General features: G+C 43.3%; 1 protein-coding gene across 14 annotated transcripts in view; it reads right to left on the bottom strand.

Moving 5' to 3' along the window:
- The window catches only part of LOC137645970 (protein bric-a-brac 2-like), a 284,612-nt gene extending 260,469 nt beyond the window's left edge, over nt 1–24,143 (bottom strand). For 7 of the 14 annotated variants that reach the window (XM_068379058.1, XM_068379063.1, XM_068379062.1 and 4 more), the window contains exon 1: nt 23,545–23,772. In XM_068379058.1, the coding sequence (XP_068235159.1) occupies nt 23,545–23,607 (63 nt within the window). In that variant the 5' untranslated portion in view covers nt 23,608–23,772. Of the gene's footprint in view, nt 1–23,519; nt 23,775–23,918 lie in introns of those variants that run through there. The other 7 variants (XM_068379051.1, XM_068379055.1, XM_068379057.1 and 4 more) reach the window with 6 other exon arrangements.
- Nucleotides 24,144–25,235: the final 1,092 nt, after the last annotated feature.

Raw genomic sequence — 25,235 nt, 5'->3', positions numbered from 1 at the left:
ACAAATGCCTCACTGTTAGTATAATTGGGGCATTCAGTCAACAAATGCCTCACTGTTAGAGGTACTAAACAGTCCTCACAATACGGTTGGTGTTGGCCCTTCAGCAGAAACTCATGTGTCAACCGAGTGTGACCAATACGGAGACGACAAAGAGAAGTCTTCCATTTTCGGGGCATCATATTATACCTCCAAAGAGATACGACATTTGTTACTTCTCTCATTTTATTGCCATCTAGACTATCCCATTGCTGTTGCCATTTATTACAAAGCAATTTCTTGATGGTAGGTAGGAAATTGTTACACGGAATGGGATACCTTCTTAGCAGCAACTCGGATGCAACATTCTTCGCCAGTGAATCTGCCTTCTCATTCCCATACACACCTACATGTGCTGGAACCCAACAAAATCGAACCATTAAACCTCTCCGTCCAATAATAAAAAGCCATTCTAAAATCTTTAAAACTAGAGGGTTGCTAGAATTAAAAACTTCTAAAGCTTGAAGGACACTCCTTGCGTCACTGAAAATTGTAAAATTACCCTCCTTCTCCAACGCTATTTTCTCAATAGCGGTTAATATGCCATACAGTTAGGCAGTAAATATGGAAGCTGTTAGAGGAAGTGCACCTCTACAATTAAAACCATTACTATGTACTCCAAATCCAACGACAGCATCAAATTTAGAGACATCAGTATATATAAAAGTCGATCCTCTATGTTCTTCAACATGTTCCATAAAAAGACCTGGCTTCAAGGTCAGTCATATTCATTTTAACACCAATAAAGTATTTACAAAAAGATATCTCTGGTAATTTCCATGGAGGCGTTGATGATACCTTGAATAGAAGTACCTTACTTCTAATTATATCCAGACTCTTTAATAATCGTTTCACCCGAAAGCCATAAGGTTAAGGAGATTTTGGGTGCAACTCAAAGTATGATGTGTGTCTTACAAGGCTTGCAGTCTGAAAGTCTAAGAGTTAGGGAGTCTGCAATCTAAACCGATACCGAATAATGGAAGACATCGGTAAAGTTCTAGAGCTAACTCTCCAGCATCAACAAGGAGACTTGGGATAGGCGAGGTTCAAAATGCTCCTGTAGACAATCTCATACCAGCATGATGTATTGAGTCTAATATTTTTAACAGGCTTGGGGTGGCTGAAGAGTATATTTCACATCCATAACTAATTTTGGAAAAAATCAAGGCCTTGTATAATTTAAAAATAGTATTGCGGTCTGCCCCCCTTGATGTATGGGACAATACTTTCAAGATAGTCAGAGCCTCAAGACATTTAACTTTTAACGCTTTTAAGGGAGAAACCCATGTAAGCCTACAATCAAATATCAAATATCCATCCAAGTCCGTTCTTGATTAGGCTGTGGGCCCAAGGATGGAAGGTCCAACGATCCTGAAATTGTTGGAGTCTCCCTCCTACCTGAAGCAACTCATTGCTTCTGATTTCCAGAGGATTACCTCCTTGACCGCGTCCTCCCTTATCACCTTTACCTCTTGGGGGGTATCTAAAGGAGCCCCGTTTAGACCCTCTACCCTTGGGAAGAAAGGTAGTAGTCTGCCTCTCGAACGCAGGGTTGAAAGCTGGTGACTGAGCACCCAGCTGCTGAGGCACCATCTGAAAGCTGTTGGGGGTTGAGCCACCATCTGGAGCATCGCGGTCATGGCAACTGTGGGATGTAGTTGTTGTTGCTGTCTGGCAGGGTGAGAGGGCATTCTAGGTCTTTTTGTCTTCCTCTTAGGCTGGGGACCCTCATACGGGGAAGACTTCCTCTTCGCTGACATATCCCACTCCTGGAGGAGGTTTATATTCTCTGTGGCGGCCCTGTCTACAACTTCCTTGACCACTTCACTCAGGAAGAGGTCCTTACCTCAGATACTGGAAGCTATCAGCTTCCTGGGTTCATGCTTTACTGATGCGGATGCAAACACGAACTTCCTACATGCTGTTCTGGCTTTGACAAGGCCATACAGGTCTTTGACCACCGTACCCAAATGCATTTTGGCCATGACCATGTTCATATCTGGGGTTTTACTATTGCTTGCCGTCATCTCCAGACAGTTCTGCAGAGATAGAGATGTGGCCAGTCTTTCTTTTGTCTCTTGCTCCTACGCAAGAGAAAGTCAGACAGCTTAGGGAGATTTTAGCTGAACTGACGTCCAGCGATATCTGCCCCCAACTTCCCGACTGAAAGGGTAAGGTGGACTTCCTTCCAGTCCATATCTTCCGTGGGCAGGACTAGAGATAATGGTCTACACTCGTTGAGTGTAGGGCAAGGTTTGCCTGCCTCTATTGCCTTCATTACAGCTTTAAAGCCTTTCGATGTAAAGGGAAAGGCTGACGAAGCTGGAGCAAGAAAGGTGGGATGCTTTTTGCTAAGGGCTGACACCTTAGAGTTAGTGTAGTCCTTCTGCTTCAGGCTACTTAACAAAAGAGCCTGAGCCTTCTCATGGTCAAGTACTATGACCTCCTTAGGTTCTGTCTCCTCCTTCGATGTTAGTTCCAGCCTCAGACGGACGAAGAAGTCTGGGTAGGCCTGAAAACTAGGCCAGAAGTCAACATCTTCGATGGGGACGGTCCCCAACTTCTCTGAAATGAAGATCTTGCCATAGGTAATAGGTATGTATTCTGCATACCTCCAGGGATTAACGTCAGAGCAAGGTGGGAGATCTTGAACCCTAAGTCTCTTGTGAGACCCACGGGACGCGAGTTGAGCGATTCTTCTTTCCATTTTCGCCTCCCTTACTTCGCCTTGTTTGCGAAGACTCTCCATCAACACCGTGAGATTGGCCAGTGCCTGTCTCACGTCATCCGATGGAGGGGCAGAAGATGTTGAAGGTAACGGCTCACTAGCTGGAACTGACGGAAGGGACTCCGATTCGAACTCGTCATCTTCTTCAGGAGTCAAGGTGGACTCCTCAAGACCTTCCGCTAGAAGGCCCCTCTCGGTGTCCTTAGACACCTCCGACAACTTCTCTTCTTGGTGGATGTCCATGCCTTACATTGCGTCGGAGATGTCCGTATCTACAGCAATCTGGAATCAAGAGATCTCAGGTCGTGGCTGGGGTATGTTGGTCTCAACAAGGAATGCATCCGTTCGCTCGGAAGGGAAGGTCCCGCGGCGTTCTTCTGAAAGCCACGAACCCACCTGCGCAGCTTTTCTTGTGCTGAATCCCTTGACTCCACTGACTTGGGGTCATCAAAAGCCTCGGTAACCAAGACCTTGCAAATATTGCAATCCTGGGGGTCCCAGTACCAGAGAGGTCCCTTGGAAGTGGTGCAGGAGGCATGAGCGCTGCACTTGGGATGGCCACAGAAGTCTTTGCTCCTGACGTTGCAGAAGACTACTTGGCACTTCAGTTGGTCCTCCTGTAAAGAGAGGAAAATTAAATGAGTATGCGGCAGTTTATCTCACCTGATAAACAACTGTATAAAATATTATTATTAATATTTTAACATTACAGCTTAGGATAGACAAGCTAGAAAGGAACTAGGAAAGACACATACCTTTGGTAACCCACATTGCCTGCCAGATGTAACCGATAAGTCTAAAAAAACCTTTATTCTTGGACAACAGGTTACTATTTGACCTGTTGTGGCTGCTCAAGCAAGTGGTTTATTGATTCATTGATTGATTTAAGCTTTTCAGGCATCCTGACATCTAAGGTCATTGATGCCTATATCATTTAGTTTATATACAGCTAGCGCGGGTTGTGATGCCCAAATTAATTTAGGGCATCAGAAACCGCTCAAATATTCGCCAGCTAAAAATCCAGTTTGTATGGCAAGAACGGGTTAAATGACTAATTGGCAACTTTCCTTCATTCCCCCTCACTCTCAAACCAGTTAGAAAATCTCCCTCAGTTGCTGCGATGCATTCGTTAGGAGAACATTTGCGACGGTTATGCTAAGAGTCCCCCTCAATTAATCTTCATTTTTTCGGCCATTAACTCTAGTAGTTTTGGATGAAAATGTCTAGGCCTCGAACTGATCATGATGACATTGTCAGGGTGATCGAGTGTCACCGATTAGGCATGAAAACCAAGGATATAGCTAATCAAACCGGAGTAAATGAGAGGCAAGTTAGAAGGTTGGTTGCACGCTTCTTGGTAGGAGATGGTACCCTCCCGTTTCCCCGACATGGAGGGGGGGCAAGGAAGAAGACTTCGCCTCGTATCATTCGGCTTCTGAAGAGAAATGTTGAAATGAACCCCCGTGTTACTGCCAAACAATTGAAGGAACAAAATTGTAAAGTTCTTGCTGACATATCAGTGCGAACGATACAAAATTGTTTGTCGGGGGAATTGAAATACAAGAAGGGCCCTGCTCGTAAGAAACCTTTCCTCACTAAACGCCACAGAGAAAATAGACTAAGATTTTGTAAGCAGCTTAGCCAATGGCCTGAGGAAGAACTCAGAAAAATCCTCTTCACAGATGAATCAACCTTTTACGTTTCTAATGCGACTGGCAAAAACGTTTGGCGTCGACCGGGATCTGATCCCTTGGACCCCAAATTCCTCACTCCTACCACCAAATTTCCTGCCTATTTGATGGTTTGGGGGGGGGTGTGGGATATAGTGGGGTTACTGAGCTTGTGTTTCTACCCCCCAAGCAGACTGTGAACAAGGAGAGGTATCTCGAACTGCTTCGTTTGCATCTTGAGGATTCGTTTCACCGCACCGATACATCAATCTTTCAGCAGGATGGGGCCCCTGCTCATACAGCTAAGGTTGTTACCCGTTATTTCAGGGAAAATAAAGTTAGTTTTCTTGAAAAATGGCCTGGTAACTCCCCTGATATGTCTCCAATCGAGAACCTCGAAGGAGCTGTACGAGAACCTCATCAACTCCTTCCCCAAACGCCTTGCAGACGTCATCCAAAGGAAGGGTGGCCATTGCAAATATTAATTGAATGAATGATGAGTAATTACAAATAAATTCATAAATCCAAGTTGTGTTTTTTTAATTTTCTTGAATTTTTCTATCTGCCATTTATTTTTTATCTCATTTTTTGCTCAACAGGACATCACAACCTGCGCTAGCTGTATACAAAAAAATTAAAGAATATTCAATTAAAATCATAAAAGTTGAATGTCATTATAAAAGTTAGATAGTTTTCAGAAGACCTGCTTCTAAAATAGATAAAAAAAAATACCACTTGCAAAGTAGGACACATCATGTCCAAGAATCTTGGCAAGGATGAACATGCCACCCTCATCTCGAGCCTCAAACAAATATCTATTCCCTAAGTTATTATAATTGGGGCATTCAGTCAACAAATGCTTCACTGTTAGAGGTACTAAACAGTCCTCACAATACGGTTGGTGTTGGCCCTTCAGCAGAAACTCATGTGTCAACCGAGTGTGACCAATACGGAGACGACAAAGAGAAGTCTTCCATTTTCGGGGCATCATATTATACCTCCAGAGAGATACGACATTTGTTACTTCTCTCATTTTATTGCCATCTAGACTATCCCATTGCTGTTGCCATTTATTACAAAGCAATTTCTTGATGGTAGGTAGGAAATTGTTACACGGAATGGGATACCTTCTTAGCAGCAACTCGGATGCAACATTCTTCGCCAGTGAATCTGCCTTCTCATTCCCATACACACCTACATGTGCTGGAACCCAACAAAATCGAACCATTAAACCTCTCCGTCCAATAATAAAAAGCCATTCTAAAATCTTTAAAACTAGAGGGTTGCTAGAATTAAAAACTTCTAAAGCTTGAAGGACACTCCTTGCGTCACTAAAAATTGTAAAATTACCCTCCTTCTCCAACGCTATTTTCTCAATAGCGGTTAATATGCCATACAGTTAGGCAGTAAATATGGAAGCTGTTAGAGGAAGTGCACCTCTACAATTAAAACCATTACTATGTACTCCAAATCCAACGACAGCATCAAATTTAGAGACATCAGTATATATAAAAGTCGATCCTCTATGTTCTTCAACATGTTCCATAAAAAGACCTGGCTTCAAGGTCAGTCATATTCATTTTAACACCAATAAAGTATTTACAAAAAGATATCTCTGGTAATTTCCATGGAGGCGTTGATGATACCTTGAATAGAAGTACAGTACCTTACTTCTAATAATATCCAGACTCTTTAATAATCGTTTCACCCGAAAGCCATAAGGTTAAGGAGATTTTGGGTGCAACTCAAAGTATGATGTGTGTCTTACAAGGCTTGCAGTCTGAAAGTCTAAGAGTTAGGGAGTCTGCAATCTAAACCGATACCGAATAATGGAAGACATCGGTAAAGTTCTAGAGCTAACTCTCCAGCATCAACAAGGAGACTTGGGATAGGCGAGGTTCAAAATGCTCCTGTAGACAATCTCATACCAGCATGATGTATCGAGTCTAATATTTTTAACCGGCTTGGGGTGGCTGAAGAGTATATTTCACATCCATAACTAATTTTGGAAAAAATCAAGGCCTTGTATAATTTAAAAATAGTATTGCGGTCTGCCCCCCTTGATGTATGGGACAATACTTTCAAGATAGTCAGAGCCTCAAGACATTTAACTTTTAACGCTTTTAAGGGAGAAACCCATGTAAGCCTACAATCAAATATCAAATATCCATCCAAGTCCGTTCTTGATTAGGCTGTGGGCCCAAGGATGGAAGGTCCAACGATCCTGAAATTGTTGGAGTCTCCCTCCTACCTGAAGCAACTCATTGCTTCTGATTTCCAGAGGATTACCTCCTTGACCGCGTCCTCCCTTATCACCTTTACCTCTTGGGGGGTATCTAAAGGAGCCCCGTTTAGACCCTCTACCCTTGGGAAGAAAGGTAGTAGTCTGCCTCTCGAACGCAGGGTTGAAAGCTGGTGACTGAGCACCCAGCTGCTGAGGCACCATCTGAAAGCTGTTGGGGGTTGAGCCACCATCTGGGGCATCGCGGTCATGGCAACTGTGGGATGTAGTTGTTGTTGCTGTCTGGCAGGGTGAGAGGGCATTCTAGGTCTTTTTGTCTTCCTCTTAGGCTGGGGACCCTCATACGGGGAAGACTTCCTCTTCGCTGACATATCCCACTCCTGGAGGAGGTTTATATTCTCTGTGGCGGCCCTGTCTACAACTTCCTTGACCACTTCACTCAGGAAGAGGTCCTTACCTCAGATACTGGAAGCTATCAGCTTCCTGGGTTCATGCTTTACTGATGCGGATGCAAACACGAACTTCCTACATGCTGTTCTGGCTTTGACAAGGCCATACAGGTCTTTGACCACCGTACCCAAATGCATTTTGGCCATGACCATGTTCATATCTGGGGTTTTACTATTGCTTGCCGTCATCTCCAGACAGTTCTGCAGAGATAGAGATGTGGCCAGTCTTTCTTTTGTCTCTTGCTCCCTACGCAAGAGAAAGTCAGACAGCTTAGGGAGATTTTAGCTGAACTGACATCCAGCGATATCTGCCCCCAACTTCCCGACTGAAAGGGTAAGGTGGACTTCCTTCCAGTCCATATCTTCCGTGGGCAGGACTAGAGATAATGGTCTACACTCGTTGAGTGTAGGGCAAGGTTTGCCTGCCTCTATTGCCTTCATTACAGCTTTAAAGCCTTTCGATGTAAAGGGAAAGGCTGACGAAGCTGGAGCAAGAAAGGTGGGATGCTTTTTGCTAAGGGCTGACACCTTAGAGTTAGTGTAGTCCTTCTGCTTCAGGCTACTTAACAAAAGAGCCTGAGCCTTCTCATGGTCAAGTACTATGACCTCCTTAGGTTCTGTCTCCTCCTTCGATGTTAGTTCCAGCCTCAGACGGACGAAGAAGTCTGGGTAGGCCTGAAAACTAGGCCAGAAGTCAACATCTTCGATGGGGACGGTCCCCAACTTCTCTGAAATGAAGATCTTGCCATAGGTAATAGGTATGTATTCTGCATACCTCCAGGGATTAACGTCAGAGCAAGGTGGGAGATCTTGAACCCTAAGTCTCTTGTGAGACCCACGGGACGCGAGTTGAGCAATTCTTCTTTCCATTTTCGCCTCCCTTACTTCGCCTTGTTTGCGAAGACTCTCCATCAACACCGTGAGATTGGCCAGTGCCTGTCTCACGTCATCCGATGGAGGGGCAGAAGATGTTGAAGGTAACGGCTCACTAGCTGGAACTGACGGAAGGGACTCCGCTTCGAACTCGTCATCTTCTTCAGGAGTCAAGGTGGACTCCTCAAGACCTTCCGCTAGAAGGCCCCTCTCGGTGTCCTTAGACACCTCCGACAACTTCTCTTCTTGGTGGATGTCCATGCCTTACATTGCGTCGGAGATGTCCGTATCTACAGCAATCTGGAATCAAGAGATCTCAGGTCGTGGCTGGGGTATGTTGGTCTCAACAAGGAATGCAACCGTTCGCTCGGAAGGGAAGGTCCCGCGGCGTTCTTCTGAAAGCCACGAACCCACCTGCGCAGCTTTTCTTGTGCTGAATCCCTTGACTCCACTGACTTGGGGTCATCAAAAGCCTCGGTAACCAAGACCTTGCAAATATTGCAATCCTGGGGGTCCCAGTACCAGAGAGGTTCCTTGGAAGTGGTGCAGGAGGCATGAGCGCTGCACTTGGGATGGCCACAGAAGTCTTTGCTCCTGACGTTGCAGAAGACTACTTGGCACTTCAGTTGGTCCTCCTGTAAAGAGAGGAAAATTAAATGAGTATGCGGCAGTTTATCTCACCTGATAAACAACTGTATAAAATATTATTATTAATATTTTAACATTACAGCTTAGGATAGACAAGCTAGAAAGGAACTAGGAAAGACACATACAGTACTTATGTTTCCTGTCCAGCCAATTACTGTGACCTCCCCCAAAATTAAAGCCTAGAGTTTTCCTATTCGGGAAACCCAAGGGAAGGGTTCAAACCCCTAGGGGTAGATAAGTGTAACTTAACACTGACCCTTCCCAAGGTTTTAATAATGTGGGATAAATAGTAACTGATTATCTATCAGTTTGTTGAAAGAAATCTTTTCCTTCAATATATGACTGGTCTGAACAATATACTGTGCAAGGATACACACGATATGTTGGAAAATAACTACTGTATAATATATACTATAGTTTTCTGTCTGCAGTATGACCTATACTGCAAATATACTGGCTACTGTATAATCATATACTGTAGTTTATGCCGGCTAGGCTAGCACCTGGTGGCAGATCAGGGGCAGCACTTGGCAGCACCGGCCTAGTCGGCTTGTCGCCGGCTGGGTTAGTACCTGACGGCACCAGCCCAGCCGGCGAAGTACCTGGCAGCACTAGCTGACAGAGAGAAAGCATGGAGTGAAGGGTTACCTTATTAATGTATGTTTACAATAAATAAGGGTGTAAGTATATAATCTTACTGCCTTCCTCCAGAATGAGGATTCAAATGGAAGGGGAGAATGTATCATTAAGGCTTCCATCCAACCACAACACAGTTGCTGGTCACTAACGGTCCCGGGTATGTGGATGGCAGTCCAAGAAAGGACTGAAGTACACTCTACAGAATAGGGGTCTCCCACCGGCAGCCGCCACACCAGGCACAGTTTTTCCTGGAGCCTTGCATCCCTAAGGGAAGATTGAGCGACTAAACAGCTGCTATGTAGGAGCCCCGCCAAGCCCCACAACTCGCCGGCAAGCGGTGAGATTGCAGGACGACGACCAAAGGGTTGCGATGGCTAGGCCATCGCTAAAGGACAGAGGGGGCAGGGAAAAAGGGTCTTGTATAAAGTGTGGAAGAAAGCGGCAGGGTTGCCGCCCCTACCACACAAGGAAGAAACTCTGTTTCAATATCGGCACCATCCTAGGCGGCAGAAGAATATCTATTCCTCAGCCTAGGGTCTGCCGAAATGGTGTTAAGAGGAGGCGGCAAGATTGCCGCCGTCTCTCAACAGGGAAGAAACATCGTTTCAGTGTCGGCGCCATCCTAGGCGGCAGAAGAATGTTTATTCTTCAGCCTAGGGTCTGCCAACACAGGACTAGTCTTCTATACCGCAGGGGAGAAGGTGGCGGCATCATCCAACCACTTCAAGTGCGGCCTGGGGAGGCATAGCCTCCTATGCCGGCAGCAGAAGCCGGCAAGGGAGTCACTACTCACCCTGCTGCTCTGCCGTCAGCAAAGACTGAATACTCTGAGGTTCTGTCTAGAAACCCAAAGCCGGCTACCTGCCGGCAAGGGTAAGAGACAGAAAACCCTAGCCTATTCAAGCCTGAGTGTCTACTCTATGGCAGGACCAAATTAGGGTTGTTGCCTGGGCAGCACTCAGAGGGAGAAGAGATTACCCCTAAATCTCCACTAGAGATGAGTATCAAGTTATATAATAATTCTAGGAGATATGTATCTCCTTATGAATTGATAAAACGATACACGACGGTAAACCGGGAATATGTATGAAAGTATACTAAAGCGCATAGGCTAGCTAGCCTAGCACAGGGTGAGACTCCGGTTACCTATATCACCGAAACTCTAACATATACGATCGATAGGTAGAGGAAATGTATGCAATGTTATGTATAAATCTTTACAGGTATAATGTGCCTAAATAGGTTATATTTTATTAATGCTATTACCACTAGGAAAGTAGACTTATATCATGCATGATAGTAAAATGAAGCGCGTAGGATAGGAAGCCTGCGCGGGCGAGGTTCGGTTACCTAAATCGCCGAAACTCTAAAGAAAACAATTGACATATATATCATCCTAGTATTACTTTAATTGAATAGCCTCAAAATATAAATGCTATTACAACCGGGAATGTCGTTCGACTAACTAAATAACACATGCGTTATGAACAACAGTGCCCATGGCGCCTACGGTGAGCGGCTAACCTGCAAACACTTTAAATTACTCTAATTTCACTGTGAAGCAGGAGCTAAGAATTATACACTGTAAAGAATAAATACTGTACTCAACTTTCCAGAGGCAGAAGAGGCTGGAGATTGCATTGTGAAATCCGTAATATTGAGCACAAACGTTAGAGCGACAGGGAAAACCACTGTGCGAAACTGCTACGAATATAGGAATAATGTGCTATTTTGACATACAGCGCCATCTGGATACTCAATAGTAGTATGGGAGGAAGGGTACCTTGTTAACGGCTCCCCTTCTATTTTTGCCACTTTCCCCCTCGAAGTGAAAACGCTATTCAGGGTGAAGATTGCTATGTGTCGTATCAAGATATATGTCCCCTGATTTATGCGATATCCTTAAGAGAAACTTTAAGGATATTCGCGCCAGGAGTTAGAATTCTGGAGACCTAAAGGTAAATTCTCTGGGAATATCATTGTAGCAAATATCCCTTAGAAAGCTACTTATAGGAACCTTCCATTAGGACGACATGGCTTGAGCCCAACAAACAGATTTTGAGCGAAGCAAAAAATCTATTTCTGGGTGAGGTAGCCATGTCGTCCTGATGGAAGTTCCTTTAAAGTGGCTTCCTAAGTTATATTTGACTACAGTGATATATCTCAGAGAATTTTACCTTAACGTATCCAGAATTCTAACTCCTGGCGCGAATATCCCTAACTTTCACCTTTAGGGATATCGCATAATATCAGAGGACGTATTCTTGACACGCCACATAGCTATCTTCACCCTGAATAGCGTTTTCGCTTCGGGAGGGGAAAGTGGCAAGAATCAAAATCGAGCCGTTATTAAGGCACGCACGACTCCTTACTGTTTTGAGTACCTGTATGACGTCACGACCGGGCGCCATCTTGTCATTCCTTGTAGCGTTAGCGAGGTGCTACAGATACAGTACTTTCGGGAGGGATTCTTTCAGCCTTTTATAAAAGGAAGGTGGGTCCATCAGGACATAGCTACCTCGCCCAAAAATAGAATTTTCGCTTCACTCAAAATCCGTTTTTTGGGCTCAGGCCATGTTGTCCTGATGGAAGTTTACCGGAGCATTAATGTATCTGTGGATTTTCCATTAGTGCCTAAACGGCAAGATAAATTTTTCCGGGCGAAGCGTTCATGGCGCAGATCCAGTTGATGATGAAAACTATGAGCAAGGAACAGCAAGAGACGAGAGAGGAATTCAGGGAAGCACACTGCGCGGCCGCTTCTCGCAGCTCCCCCAAGCAGCCCAGAGTCTCTGACTTACCCTAATGCTTCGAAACCAACCCCTGGAGGTATGTGGAGTTCATGCCCATGATAAATGGGAAACTCTACGTCTCGGAGAAGATGGGGGCCATACCCCTTGACAATCTCCAATTCTGGCCGAACTTTGCGGCTTACCCGGAGTGCTTCATCAGGTTGAAGAACGAACCTGCGTCTAAAGAAGAGACGGAACCTAAGGAGGTCATGGTCTTTGATCATGACAAGGCACAGGTTCTCTTGACAAGTAGCCTCAAGAATGCAGGATACACGAACTCGAAGGTTTCTGCTTTGAGCAAGAGGAACCCTACTTTCCTTGCTCCTTCCTCCAGAGCTTTTCCCTTTACATTTAAAGCTCTCCACTGCGTACTAAAAGCAGTTGATGCGGGCAAACCATGCCCTACGCTAGAGGAGTGTAGACCATTGTCTCTAGCCCTGCCTACGGGCGAGAAGGACTGGAACGAGGTCCATCTAAACTTCTTGATCTCAAAATTAGATCCAGATATCGCAGGACAGCAGTTCAACGAGAACCTACCGAAGTTGTCGGACTTTCTTCTGCGAAAAGAAGAGGAGACAAAAGAGACACTAGCCGCCTCTCTGTCTCTCCAGAACTACATGGAGATGTGTGCAGGCTTTTCAAGTACCCCAGATATGTACACGGTCCTAGCCAAGATGCACATGGCTACACTAGTAAAGGACATGTATGCTTTCGTGAAGGCCAGGAGGGCCTGTAGAGAGTACGTGTTTGCCAATGCAACGGTCAAGTACGAGCCCAGGAAGCTGATCACTTCGTGTATCTGGGGCAAGGACCTCTTCCCAAAGGAAGTAGTCCAAGAGGTAGTTGCTAAAGTCACCAAGGAGAATAGGAACCTTCTCCAAAAGTGGGGCATGTTTTCCAAAAGGAAATCATCCTGACGCTGGTCCCCAACCCAAGAACAGGAAGACGAAGAAGCCACGAGTGCCTCATAGACCTGCGCAACATCCCACTATTACCATGACCACAGTGCCCCAAATGGTTGCCCAGCCACAAACCACTTTTCAGATGGTGCCTCAGCAATAGTAGCCCAGTCACCAGCCTTTGAGAGGCACACCACTACCTTTCGCCCCAGAGGTAGATGATCTAAAAGAGGTTCCTCAAGAAACCCCTCAAGGGGTAGAGGAGGACGTGGTCAGGGTAACAAACCCTCCGGATCATCTAAGCAATGAGATGCTCCAGGTAGGAGGAAAACTCTCCCACTTTCGGGATCATTGGACCTTCGATCCCTAGGCCCACAGTCTAATCAAGAATGGACTAGTGTGGAAATGGAACAGAACTCCACCTTCCTTTCCTCAATTCTTCCAACACCCACCCCCTTTTGGAAGAATATACCTTAGAACTCTTGAACAAAAAGGTCATAAGGAAGGCAAAGTCCATCAAATTCCAGGGAAGGCTGTTTTGTATTGCCAAGAAAGACTCGGACAAACTCAGAGTCATTCTAGACTTGTCTCCACTCAACAAGTTCATCGAGAACAAGTTCCAGACGTTAACCTTACAACACATAAGGACCCTGTTACCGAAAGGGGTGTACACAATCTCAACCGACCTAGCAGATGTTTACTGGCACCTTCCAGTCAGTCGCCCCCTCTCCTACTACCTAGGATTCAAGTTACAGAAGACAAAGTATGTCTTCACAGCCATGCCCTTCGGACTGAAAATAGCCCCAAGGATATTCACAAAACTTGTGGACACTGTCGTACAACAGCTACACTTACAAGGCATTCAGGTAGCAGCATACCTGGACGCGACTGGCTGGTGTGGACAGCATACAAGACAGCTTGTCTGCAGGCAGCCACAAAGGTGATAAAGTTCCTGGACCATCTAGGCTTCAAGATGAACTACAAGAAGTCTCACCTCTCTCCAGCTCAAGAGTTTCAATGATTGGGAATCCAATTGAACTTGCAGTCACACCGCCTCTCCATTCCACCGAAGAAGAAGAGAGAGATTGCGGGTTCTGTCAAGAGATTACTGAAATCCAACAAGATTTTAAGATGCCAACAGGAAAGAGTACTGGGCTCTCTCCAGTTCGCAGCAGTAACAGACCCAGTGCTGAGAGCACAACTAAAGGATGCGTCAGGAGTCTGGAGAAGATACACATCAAACGCTCGAAGAGATCAACAGAAATCGATACCGACCTTACTGCGATCGCTTCTGAGGCCGTGGTCGAAGGTCAAGAGCCTAGCAAGGACAATTCCCTTACAACCACCTAAACCGTCAGTAGTTATCCACACGGATGACTCACCGGAAGGATGGGGAGGTAATTCCTATCAAAGGAAAGTACAAGGGAACTGGTCACACCAGTTCAAGACCTTTCACATCAACATTCTGGAAGCCATGGCAGTCTTCCTGACGTTGAAGAAAATATCCCCTCACAGATCAGCCCACGTCAAGTTGGTCTTGGACAGCGAGGTGATAGTAAGATGTCTGAACCGACAAGGCTCTAGATCGCCCTACATCAATCACATGATGTTGGCCATCTTTCGCTTGGCAAGAAAGAAAGGATGGCACTTATCAGCAGTTCATCTACAAGGGTTCCGCAATGTGATGACGGACGCTCTATCCAGACAAAAGCCAATTGAGTCAGAATGGTCCCTAGACACACTCATTCTTCTTCATCTTGGAAAAAGTCCCAGATCTGCAGATCGACCTCTTCGCAACGAGCGACAACAAGAAACTACCTCGATATGTAGCCCCCTACGAGAACCCTCGGGCAGAAGCGATGGTTGCCATGTCCCTCGATTGGTACAGATGGAATCATATCTATCTGTTACCTTCAACAAATCTCCTGCTGGAGGTCCTCAACAAGCTGATATCCTTCAAGGGGACAACAGCAGTAGTGGCCCCCAAATGGCCCAAGAGCAATTGGTTCCCTCTGGTGATAGAACTGAGGCTGAGGCTGTTTCCTCTACCAAACCCAGTTCTATCTCAACTCGTTCAGAAGTCGACTGTCTACGCTTCATCATTGAGAACCCAAAACCTACATCTCATGATTTTCTCGCCTTAGCAGCCAAGAAAAGGTTTGGGATCTCAAAAGACAGCATCAACTTTATAGAAGAATACAAGACAAAGTCAACCAGAAGACAATATGAATCGACTTGGAAGAAGTGGGTCTCACTTGTCAAAGTAAACAGACCGGCAGAAATCTCGATAGACTTCTGCCTGCCCTTCTTCATTCACCTCCATGAGCAAGGCCTAGCTTCCACCACGATAACAACGTGTAAGTCAGCTTTGACTAGACCTCTTCTCTACACCTTCCAGGTGGACCTGTCGAACGAAATCTTCCATAAGATTCCAAAAGCATGCGCTAGACTTAAACCAGCAACCCCTCTAAAGCCCATATCATGGTCCTTGGACAAAGTCTTGCACTACACTTTCAACTTGAACAATGAAGATTGTTCCCTAAAGGATCTAACACAGAAAGTGATATTCTTGTTTGCTATAACCTCAGGGGCTAGAGTTAGTGAAATAGTGGCCCTATCTAGAAACGAAGGCCATATTCAGTTCACAGAAGAGGGAGAGCTGAATCTTTTTCCCGATCCTACCTTTCTCGCCAAAAACGAGCTTCCTACCAAGTGGTGGGGTCCTTGGAGAATCTGCCCTCTGTAGGAAGATGTCTCTCTATATCCAGTAGAGTGTCTTACGGTCTATCTTCGAAGAACTTCAAACTTCAAGGTGTATCTTCGAAGAACTTCGGACTTCAAGGAAGGACAGCTCTTCATAGGCGAAACCTCAGGATCAAACTTATCCCTAAAACAACTGAGGGCAAAACTCACCTACTTTATTCGTAGAGCGGATCCTGACAGTGCACCCGCAGGTCACGATTCTAGAAAAATTGCTTCCTCGCTGAACTTCTTTCACCATATGGACTTTGACAGACTCCGCTCATATACTAGTTGGAAATCCTCTATAGTCTTTTATAAACATTAAGTGAAGCAAGTGCATGAAATAAAACACTTTGTGGTGGCGGCAGGTAGTGTTATAAAACCTGTCGTCTAGTGCTGCGATGAACAGTGAACTGTTTAGGACTTTACAGTGTAAAGGGTGAACAGGTATTAGCATCTTTGAGTGTAATACCTTTTAATGAGAATCACTATGGTGATTCTTGGACTGTTCTATATAGGTATAAAATCTAACCAATAACACCAGTGCCGTGTGAACATTCGTACACAGTGTTAAAACATATCCAACATCTAAGTGAAATCAATTTAATAATTTCACAATAGTGAGTGGCACCTGTTTTACTAATATATATTTCGTCCCTTACAGGTTACAAATATATATATATATATTTATTGAAGATGTTGATTATGTAAAAGATTCTATTTATGATACATTCGTTGTTGTATCTATTTTCTGTCTATACAAATAAATACATGAAATGTATTTTCATCTTATTCGCCCTACATGAAACCGAATAAATTTTCCTGTCTTTTATTTTCCTAGAAATAAAAATACTTGATAGTGTACCTCTGTAAGAAAAACCTGGTAATAGCTAAAGTTCCACCTTGCTCCTACGAATACAACCTTGACACTTTATAGTCGGTATCGACATACAGTATTCCCTGCAGGGGGCAGGAAGCTCAAAGTTAGTTCCAAACTTAGTGGATATGACAAATAACAGTAATGTCATATATACATTTGGTCTGGGAGACCATATAAGAATCTTAGTCAAGGTAAAGGCACTTATACAAACCCACAGATATAGTACTTTCGAGTAATTCTCTGGTAAACTTCCATCAGGACGACATGGCTGTGCCCAAAAAATGGATTTTGAGCAAAGCGAAAAATCTATTTTTGGGTGATATGGCCATGTCGTCCTGATGGACCCTCCCTCCTTTCAAAAAATGAGTATACATCTATATAACAGGTCCCCACTCGAAATTACTGTATCTGCGGCTACCCATGCTTAATTACAGCAAGGAATAGTTCACCAGGGTGGTACCGCGAGGGGATCCAACAGGTAACCTTGATAACGGCTCCCCTTCAATTTCGCCACTCTTCCCCCTCAAAGCGAAAACTCTATTCGGAGTGAAGATTGCTATGTGTCGTATCAAGAAATACGTCCCCTGATATTATGCGACATCCTTAGGAGTTATATTAAGGATACTCGCGCCAGGAGTTAGAATTCTGGAGACCTGTGGTCAATTCTCTGGGAGTATCACTGTAGCCAAATATCCCATAGAAAGCTGCCTAAAGGAACCTTCCATCAGGACGACATGGCCTTATCACCGAAAAATAGATTCTTCGCTTTGCTCAAAATCTGTTTTTTTCCTAATAAAGCAGCACAGGAAGGAGTCATCGCTAATAAAAAGCACAAGAAAATAGTTACAGTCTATAAACAAAGGTCTGAATAGAACTGACTCTAAGTTCCAGTACACTGTCGGAGGATTGACCTGGTAATCGAGAACTGTCAGTTTGACAGTCTGACTGGTAGAGCCTGGCTTCACCTAATCCGGGTCAGGGCATCTCCAGTTATTTTTCCTTCACGGGGAGGAACGGGGTTCTGGGGGGCTTGCCCCCCAGCTGGGGGTTGTGACCTGGGAACTACTAGGTTAAGTTAGGTGGGTTTGTTAGTTCTATACCCTTTACAAATCTCAAAACTGATAAATAATCATGTTTTGGCCAGTTTTCAGCCACTTACATGAACCATATATTTTACCAACTGATCATCTTGGGCTTATTTTGCATTTCTGACCATTATTATTGCTCAATTCAGTTCAGTTGTTGGGCGGAGGGATTCGCCTTTCCATCGGCACCTCGCTGGTTTTCTTCTTTATTCTAATTCATTTATTTTTTTCTCTCTTTTTTTCCACATTTGATAAATATATTATTTTCTTTTCTCTATTCCTTCTTTCTTAAACAGCACATTTCCTATTATCATCTTCTTTTCTTCTTCATATGGCTGTTGTAATTCCACTATTTTTCTTCTCTCGTCGCTGAGGTCTGGACAGTCAAGAATGAAATGGGCGAGGTCTTCAGTAACTGCCCCACATAGCTTGCATTCTACCCTCCCTCCTACTTCATGTCTTTTCCTATCATCTAATTTCAAACAGTTGGCGCTAGCTCTATACATAATGATAGAATCAGGTTTGTTATCATAAAACATTTCTTCTACTATTTGACCTTTTACTTATTTGTATATTTCTAAACTATTTTTCTCTTTTATCTAATCCCTCCAATTTTTACCATCTACTTCTCTAATCTTGGCCTTGAGCTCTACTCTTCCCATTCTCCTAAAGGTTCGATCGTTCATTTCCATATCTTTCATCCATTTAATGCAAATCACTAGTTTATGACATTACCTCAACCCAAAAAAAACAGGTTTCCCACTGAGGTCCCCCCCCTTGTCTTTATACTGTATAAGGGGGTTCAAAAACTCATAAAAGGGTGGTTTGCTCCAATAATCATGGTCAGAAATGCATAAAATACAAGATAGCAAGTAAGAAAAATGTTATTTTCATTAGTAAAATAAATTTTTGAATATACTTACCCGATAATCATGTAGCTGTCAACTCCGTTGCCCGACAGAATTCTACGGGAGGGATACGCCAGCTATCACTATACTAGAAGGGGGTGTACTCACAAGCGCCACCTGTGGCCAGGTACTACAGTACTTGTTGTTGACGCCACCTCACTTTTTCCTCGGTCCACTGGTTCTCTATGGGGAGGAAGGGTGGGTCAATTAAATCATGATTATCGGGTAAGTATATTCAAAAATTTATTTTACTAATGAAAATAACATTTTTCAATATTAAACTTACCCGATAATCATGTAGCTGATTCACACCCAGGGGGGTGGGTGAAAAACCAGTGTACAAGACTAAAGGATAGCTAAGTATCCCGTATTTCATATAATCAGTTATCCACAATAACAATGAAATAATAAGTACCTGGTAAGGAAGTCGACTTGAACCGTTACTCTGCCTTTAATAAGATCGTCTTCCTTACTGAGCGCAGCGTTCCTCTTGGAAGGCTGAATCAACTCAAAGGTGCTAAAGTATACAGGGCTTCAACCCATACTAAAGGACCTCATCACAACCTTTAACCTCGGCGCTTCTCAAGAAAGAATTGACCACCCGCCAAATCAACAAGGATGTGGAAGGCTTCTTAGCCGACCGTACAACCCATAAAAGTATTCAAGAGAAAGGTTAAAAGGTTATGGGATTATGGGAATGTAGTGGCTGAGCCCTCGCCTACTACTGCATTCGTTGCTACGAATGGTCCCAGGGTGTAGCAGTACTCGTAAAGAGACTGGACATCTTTGAGATAGAATGATGCGAACACTGACTTGCTTCTCCAATAGGTTGCATCCATAACACTCTGCAGAGAATGGCTCTGTTTGAAGGCCACTGAAGTAGCCACAGCTCCCACTTCATGTGTCCTTACCTTCAGCAAAGCAAGGTCTTCTTCCTTCAGATGAGAATGTGTTTCTCTAATCAGAAGCCTGAATAGTAAGAAACTGAGTTCTTAGAACTTGGAAAAGAAGGTTTCTTGATAGCACACTATAAGGCTTCTGATTGTCCTTGTAAAGGTTAAGACCTTTTTAGATAGTACCTAAGAGCTCTAACTGGGCAAAGTACTCTCTTCAGTTCATTCCCCACCAAGTTGGACAGGCTTGGGATCTCGAACGACTTAGGCCAAGGACGTGAAGGAAGCTCGTTTAGCAAAAACCAAGCTGCAAGGAACATGTAGCCGTTTCAGATGTGAAAACAATGATCCTGCTGAAGGCGTGGATCTCACTTACTCTTTTAGCTGTTGTCAAGCACACGAGGAAAAGAGTTTTTAATGTGAGGTCCTAAAAAGAGGCTGATTGGAGAGGTTCAAATCTTGATGACATAAGGAACCTTAGGACCACGTCTAGATTCCAGCCTGGAGTGGACAACCGACGTTCCTTTGAGGTCTCAAAAGACCTAGGGAGGTCCTGTAGATCTTTGTTGGTGGAAAGATCCAAGCCTCTGTGGCGGAAAACCGCTGCCAACATACTTCTGTAACCCTTGATCGTAGGAGCTGAAAGGGATCTTACTTTCCTTAGATATAACAGGAAGTCAGCAATCTGGGTTACAGTGGTACTGGTTGAGGAAACTGCATTGGTCTTGTACCAGCTACGGAAGACTTCCCCTTGAGACTGATAGATTCTGAGAGTGGATGTTCTCCTTGCTTTGGCAATCGCTTTGGCTGCCTCCTTCGAAAAGCCCCTAGCTCTTGAGAGTCTTTCGAAAGTCTGAAGGCAGTCAGACGAAGAGCGTGGAGGATTGGGTGTACCTTCTTAACGTGAGGTAGACTTAGAAGGTTCACTCCTAGAGGAAGAGTCCTGGGAATGTCGACCAGCCATTGCAGTACCTCTAAGAACCATTCTCTCGCGGGCCAGAGCGGAGCCAACCAACGTCAGCCGTGTCCCTTTGTGAGAGGAGAACTTCTGAAGTACCCTGTTGACAATCTTGAACGGCGGGAATGCATACAGGTCGAGATGGAACCAATCCAGCAGAAAAGCATCCACGTGAACTGCTGCTGGGTCTGGAATCGGAGAACAATACAACAGGAGTCTCTAGGTTATCGAGGTAGCGAACAGATCTATGGTTGGCTGACCCCACAGGGCCCAAAGTCTGCTGCAAACATTCTTGAGAAGGGTCCACTCTGTGGGGATGACCTGACCCTTCCGGCTGAGGTGATCTGCCATGACATTCATACCGCCCTGAATGAACCTCGTTACCAGTTAGCTTTCGATCTTTAGACCAGATGAGTAGGTCCCTTGCGATCTAGAACAACTTCCACGAAAGAGTCCCTCCCTGCTTGAAGATGTAAGCCAGGGCTGTGGTGTTGTCAGAGTCCACCTCCACCACTTTGTTAAGCTGGAGGGACTTGAAGTTTATCAAGGCCAGAATAACCGCCAACAACTCCTTGCAATTGATGTGAAGTGTCCTTTGCTCCTGATTCCATGTTCCCGAGCATTCTTGTCCGTCCAAAGTCGCACCCCAGCCCGTGTCTGATGCGTCCGAGAGGAGACGGCGGTCGTGTTTCTGAACAGCCAAAGGTAGACTTCCTTGAGAAGAAAGCTGTTCTTACACCACGCGAGAGAAGACCTCCTCTCTTCGGAAACAGGAACTGAGACCGTCTCTAGCGTCATGTCCTTTATCCAGTGAGCAGCTAGATGATACTGAAGGGGGGGGGAGGTGGAGTCTCCCTAACACGATGAACAGGGCCAGCGATGAAAGTGTCCCTGTTAGACTCATCCACTACCTGACTGAGCATCGGTTCCTTCTCAGCATGCATTCTAGGGCTTGGAAGATCCTTGGGGCCGACGGAAAAGCCCGAAAAGCTCGACTCTGAAGATCCATACCCAAGGAGACAATGGTCTGGGATGGGACGAGCTGAGACTCCTCAAAATTGACCAGGAGGCCCAGTTCCTTGGTCAGATCCATAGTCCATTTGAAAATCTCCAGACAGCGACGACTTGTGGGAGCTCTTAAAAGCCAGTCGTCTGACGGAGCCGGACACAAGATCATGGTACTGCTGCACAGTCTGCTGACACACTTTGCGCTAATCACTTATCACTTTGATTTTCTGTTTGCACTTATTTCACTGAACTCGAAACTTTAAGTGGTTTGTACCTGAAACACGCAATTCTATCCTTTCTCAAAAGTTAGTAATTGCGAAAACAGAATTACAATGTAACAGAAAAATCTAATGAAAGATAAATAATTCAGTGGCTGGAAAGAGACTAAACACTAGATCACTCTAGAAACGTTTACCTTCTTCCCCTAAAGAGACTAGGGAGAAGAGCAAAAACGATAACAACGTTACTCGCTTGAATGAAACGTTTATCCTCCTCTTTCTCCCTCCGTCTCTATCTCTCTCTCTCTCTCTCTCTCTCTCTCTCTCTCTCTCTCTCTCTTGACTTAGAACCTGAGAGAAGAGCCCAATCATATCGTTAAAACATATTATTGTTAAAGGAAAAAACTGAAATATTTCCCAAAATGAAAAGTTCCTTTATTAGGATTAAAACCATTAAGTTAAGAAAGAATGAACAAAACGCTAGACACGGTTACTCTTACTGCAACGTGAAACCGTGAAAATTCTTTCTCTATCGTAACGATAGAGCGCAAGTTGAACGTTCTGAACGTCAACAACTGCAGAGACAAAACAAAACGTTAGTTCAACTTTGAAAACAGTACGAGACTATCAAAGAAATTCTTTCAAAGACATTAAAATAGCATAATATGTTAACAGGTAAAACCGAAATGACGGGCTCAATGTTAATTAACTTCGGTACCAAGAAACGACCGCCTACTATTAGGAAGGTCGAATATAAACAAATATAAAAATTAATTTTAATAAGTTTATAACTTTTGTTAAGCAAAATTAAAAAAGAGAGTCTATACTCTCTTAGACACCATAATTAAACAAATTAATTCCAAAAGCTAACTAAGCTAATATAGAAGTTTCCAGTATAGCGAATAGCTGCAAATTTTAGAGAAATACTTCACCAAACCGTGAACAATACTCCAAAATCATAAGCGTATCCAAGAACGTCTTGCCGAAAGCACGACAGAGGAAAAAGTGAGGTGGCGTCAACAACAAGTACTGTAGTACCTGGCCACAGGTGGCGCTTGTGAGTACACCCCCTTCTAGTATAGTGATAGCTGGCGTATCCCTCCCGTAGAATTCTGTCGGGCAACGGAGTTGACAGCTACATGATTATCGGGTAAGTTTAATATTGAAAAAGTAGTTTTTTTCCTAGGTTACATTGCCCTGTAATACAGTAAAATAATACCCATAAGGATGCTAACGTTATCGTAACGTGAGTGAAGTGATACGGATTAACATATATATAACAAAGAGCATTATATTGGGTTTGTGACCTGGGAACCCCTAGGTTAGGTTAGGTGGGTTTGTTAGGTTCTGTACCCTTTTTGTACTTTTTTATATATTGTGTAAAGGTTATATGGAAAAATTCTTTAAAATACACATGATAATATTACCTTAGCATTGCTAACGTCAGCAATGCCACCATAACGCTGGTAACGCTGTGTATCATTGGTAACGCTGTGTATCGTTGGTAACGTTGCTAATGTTACAGTTCTCAGTACATACGTGAGTGAAGCGACACAATGTTTGAACAAGTCATTATATTTGAACATTTTAACAAAATATATATAAAAACATATTTAAACATTTTAACAGAAAATATATGATTTCCTGAAGAAAATAACATGATTTAACCGGTTTTCACCTTCATTTTATCCGTAATAGCAGCAACCACTTCGGCTACTTAAAGTTGGTCGAACTGGTTGTTCTGTTGGTTTGCGGTTGAAATGAAGGTCAAATTCAGTCAAATCACATTATTTACTACAGGAAATCCTATTTTCTGTTCGAAATCAGAATCTGTAATACAGTAAAACTTACCATATTATCATACCCATGATTGTACCTCATTAATCCTTTCTCCTTCTAATGACATTTCCTCTTCCATAGCATACTCCGTCCTCATCATCTCAGCCTTTCATCTATTTATCTTCAGCCAAACCTCGTGTGATATTTTATGCATTCTGGTAATTAAGCATTGCAAATCCTATGTTGTTCTGCTAACAAGGACAGCATCAGCATACTCTAGGTCTACCAATTTCCCATCACCAATCCAGTCCAATCCTTCTCCACGACTGTTCTACGCATTACAAAATCCATAACGAGGAGAAACAAAATAGGGGACAGCATTCATATAGCATTAAACAAATCTACTGGAGCCAGAGTCAGACTCATATTGTGCAGGCCTACGATAGTCAAATTAAAGTAGCAACAACTTACCACAGATTCAGATTGTTTGCTTGGGTCTAAATAAGTCCCTAAAAGTACTTCAACTGGGGTTTCTTTGCAAAATTGCACAGTAACGACAATACGTTAACAAGGTAATCAATACTTTTAACAGTCGTTTCACTTGCTGTGCTAAGAGCTCCCAGAGTAGACAGACTTTTGTTGTGATCTGATTCTCCTCTTCTTCCTCTCAACAAGGGAGTTAGGGGGACAGGACGCGAGCATCTGGCAACTAATATTCCGAGAAACTTCTTCTCATCTCTCTTGTTATTGTAACTTAGCAAGCTACGTATATACAACTAAAATAACTGTGAATAGAAAGGAACCATATTTGCTATGATAACCCACTACTTATAGGTCTTAGGTTGTCCTATCAGTGCTGTTTATTTTGGAGACATTACTGACCCTTATTTGCTCTTTATTTTTAGCACAACCGTCGGACCCCATTTGGTCCATTTGGCGACATTATCGGCTGGTCTTCTTTGCTAGTCTGTGTGCATTTGATTTTCTTCAAATACTTATGCATTATATCTCTTCGTATTAATACATCTTAATGTGTACTTGAATGTCTACTACTTTATACGGGTTTTCAATATATACTTATAGTTCTATGAGAAAGTTATGTTGAACATGTTTTGTGTTCCCATGGTAAGAATCCTATGTGGTTAAAGGTATTATTTCAGGATGAATCGTTTTACTTTATACCATGGTTTACACCAAACAATCTTGAGAGTGCTTGTAAATTAGTCTATTGGTATGGATTTTTTGAAAATATAAACATATTTTCTATTCCAATGGATTTTCTGTAAACTTAAAAACGAAATCATGAATAATTTCAAGTGCAAATCATTGGGTTAAAATCATAGCATACAAATTTTCAGTTAAAAAAAAAATCAATGAAATGTGATCATGCATATTTTTTTCACATAATCATACAATTATATCACCCACCAATTAGAATTACCAGATTTTATAAAACAAAATACACGAAGATTTAAGCATAAGCTTGTGATTTGTTAGTCCATCGTGATATCTAGGCCAACTAAGCTACAGAAGGCAAATAAGAATTAAACCAGTGAGGTATTCTGTTAGATTTGGGTCCGAAATTCTAGAATTATTATTATTATTATTATTATTATTATTATTATTATTATTATTATTATTATTATTATTATTATCTAAGCTACAATCCTAATAATGGAAAAAAATAGCACAGCGTGGAAATGAAATATTTAAAAACTACAAAGGAAGTAATGAGCGACAAATCATACAGTAACAACATTAAAATAGATCGTTCTTAAATAAATAATA

This window comes from Palaemon carinicauda, chromosome 8, assembly GCF_036898095.1.
Source record: "Palaemon carinicauda isolate YSFRI2023 chromosome 8, ASM3689809v2, whole genome shotgun sequence".
Classification (NCBI taxonomy): Eukaryota; Metazoa; Arthropoda; class Malacostraca; order Decapoda; family Palaemonidae; genus Palaemon; species Palaemon carinicauda.
This window is presented reverse-complemented; position numbering and strand designations above follow the sequence as displayed.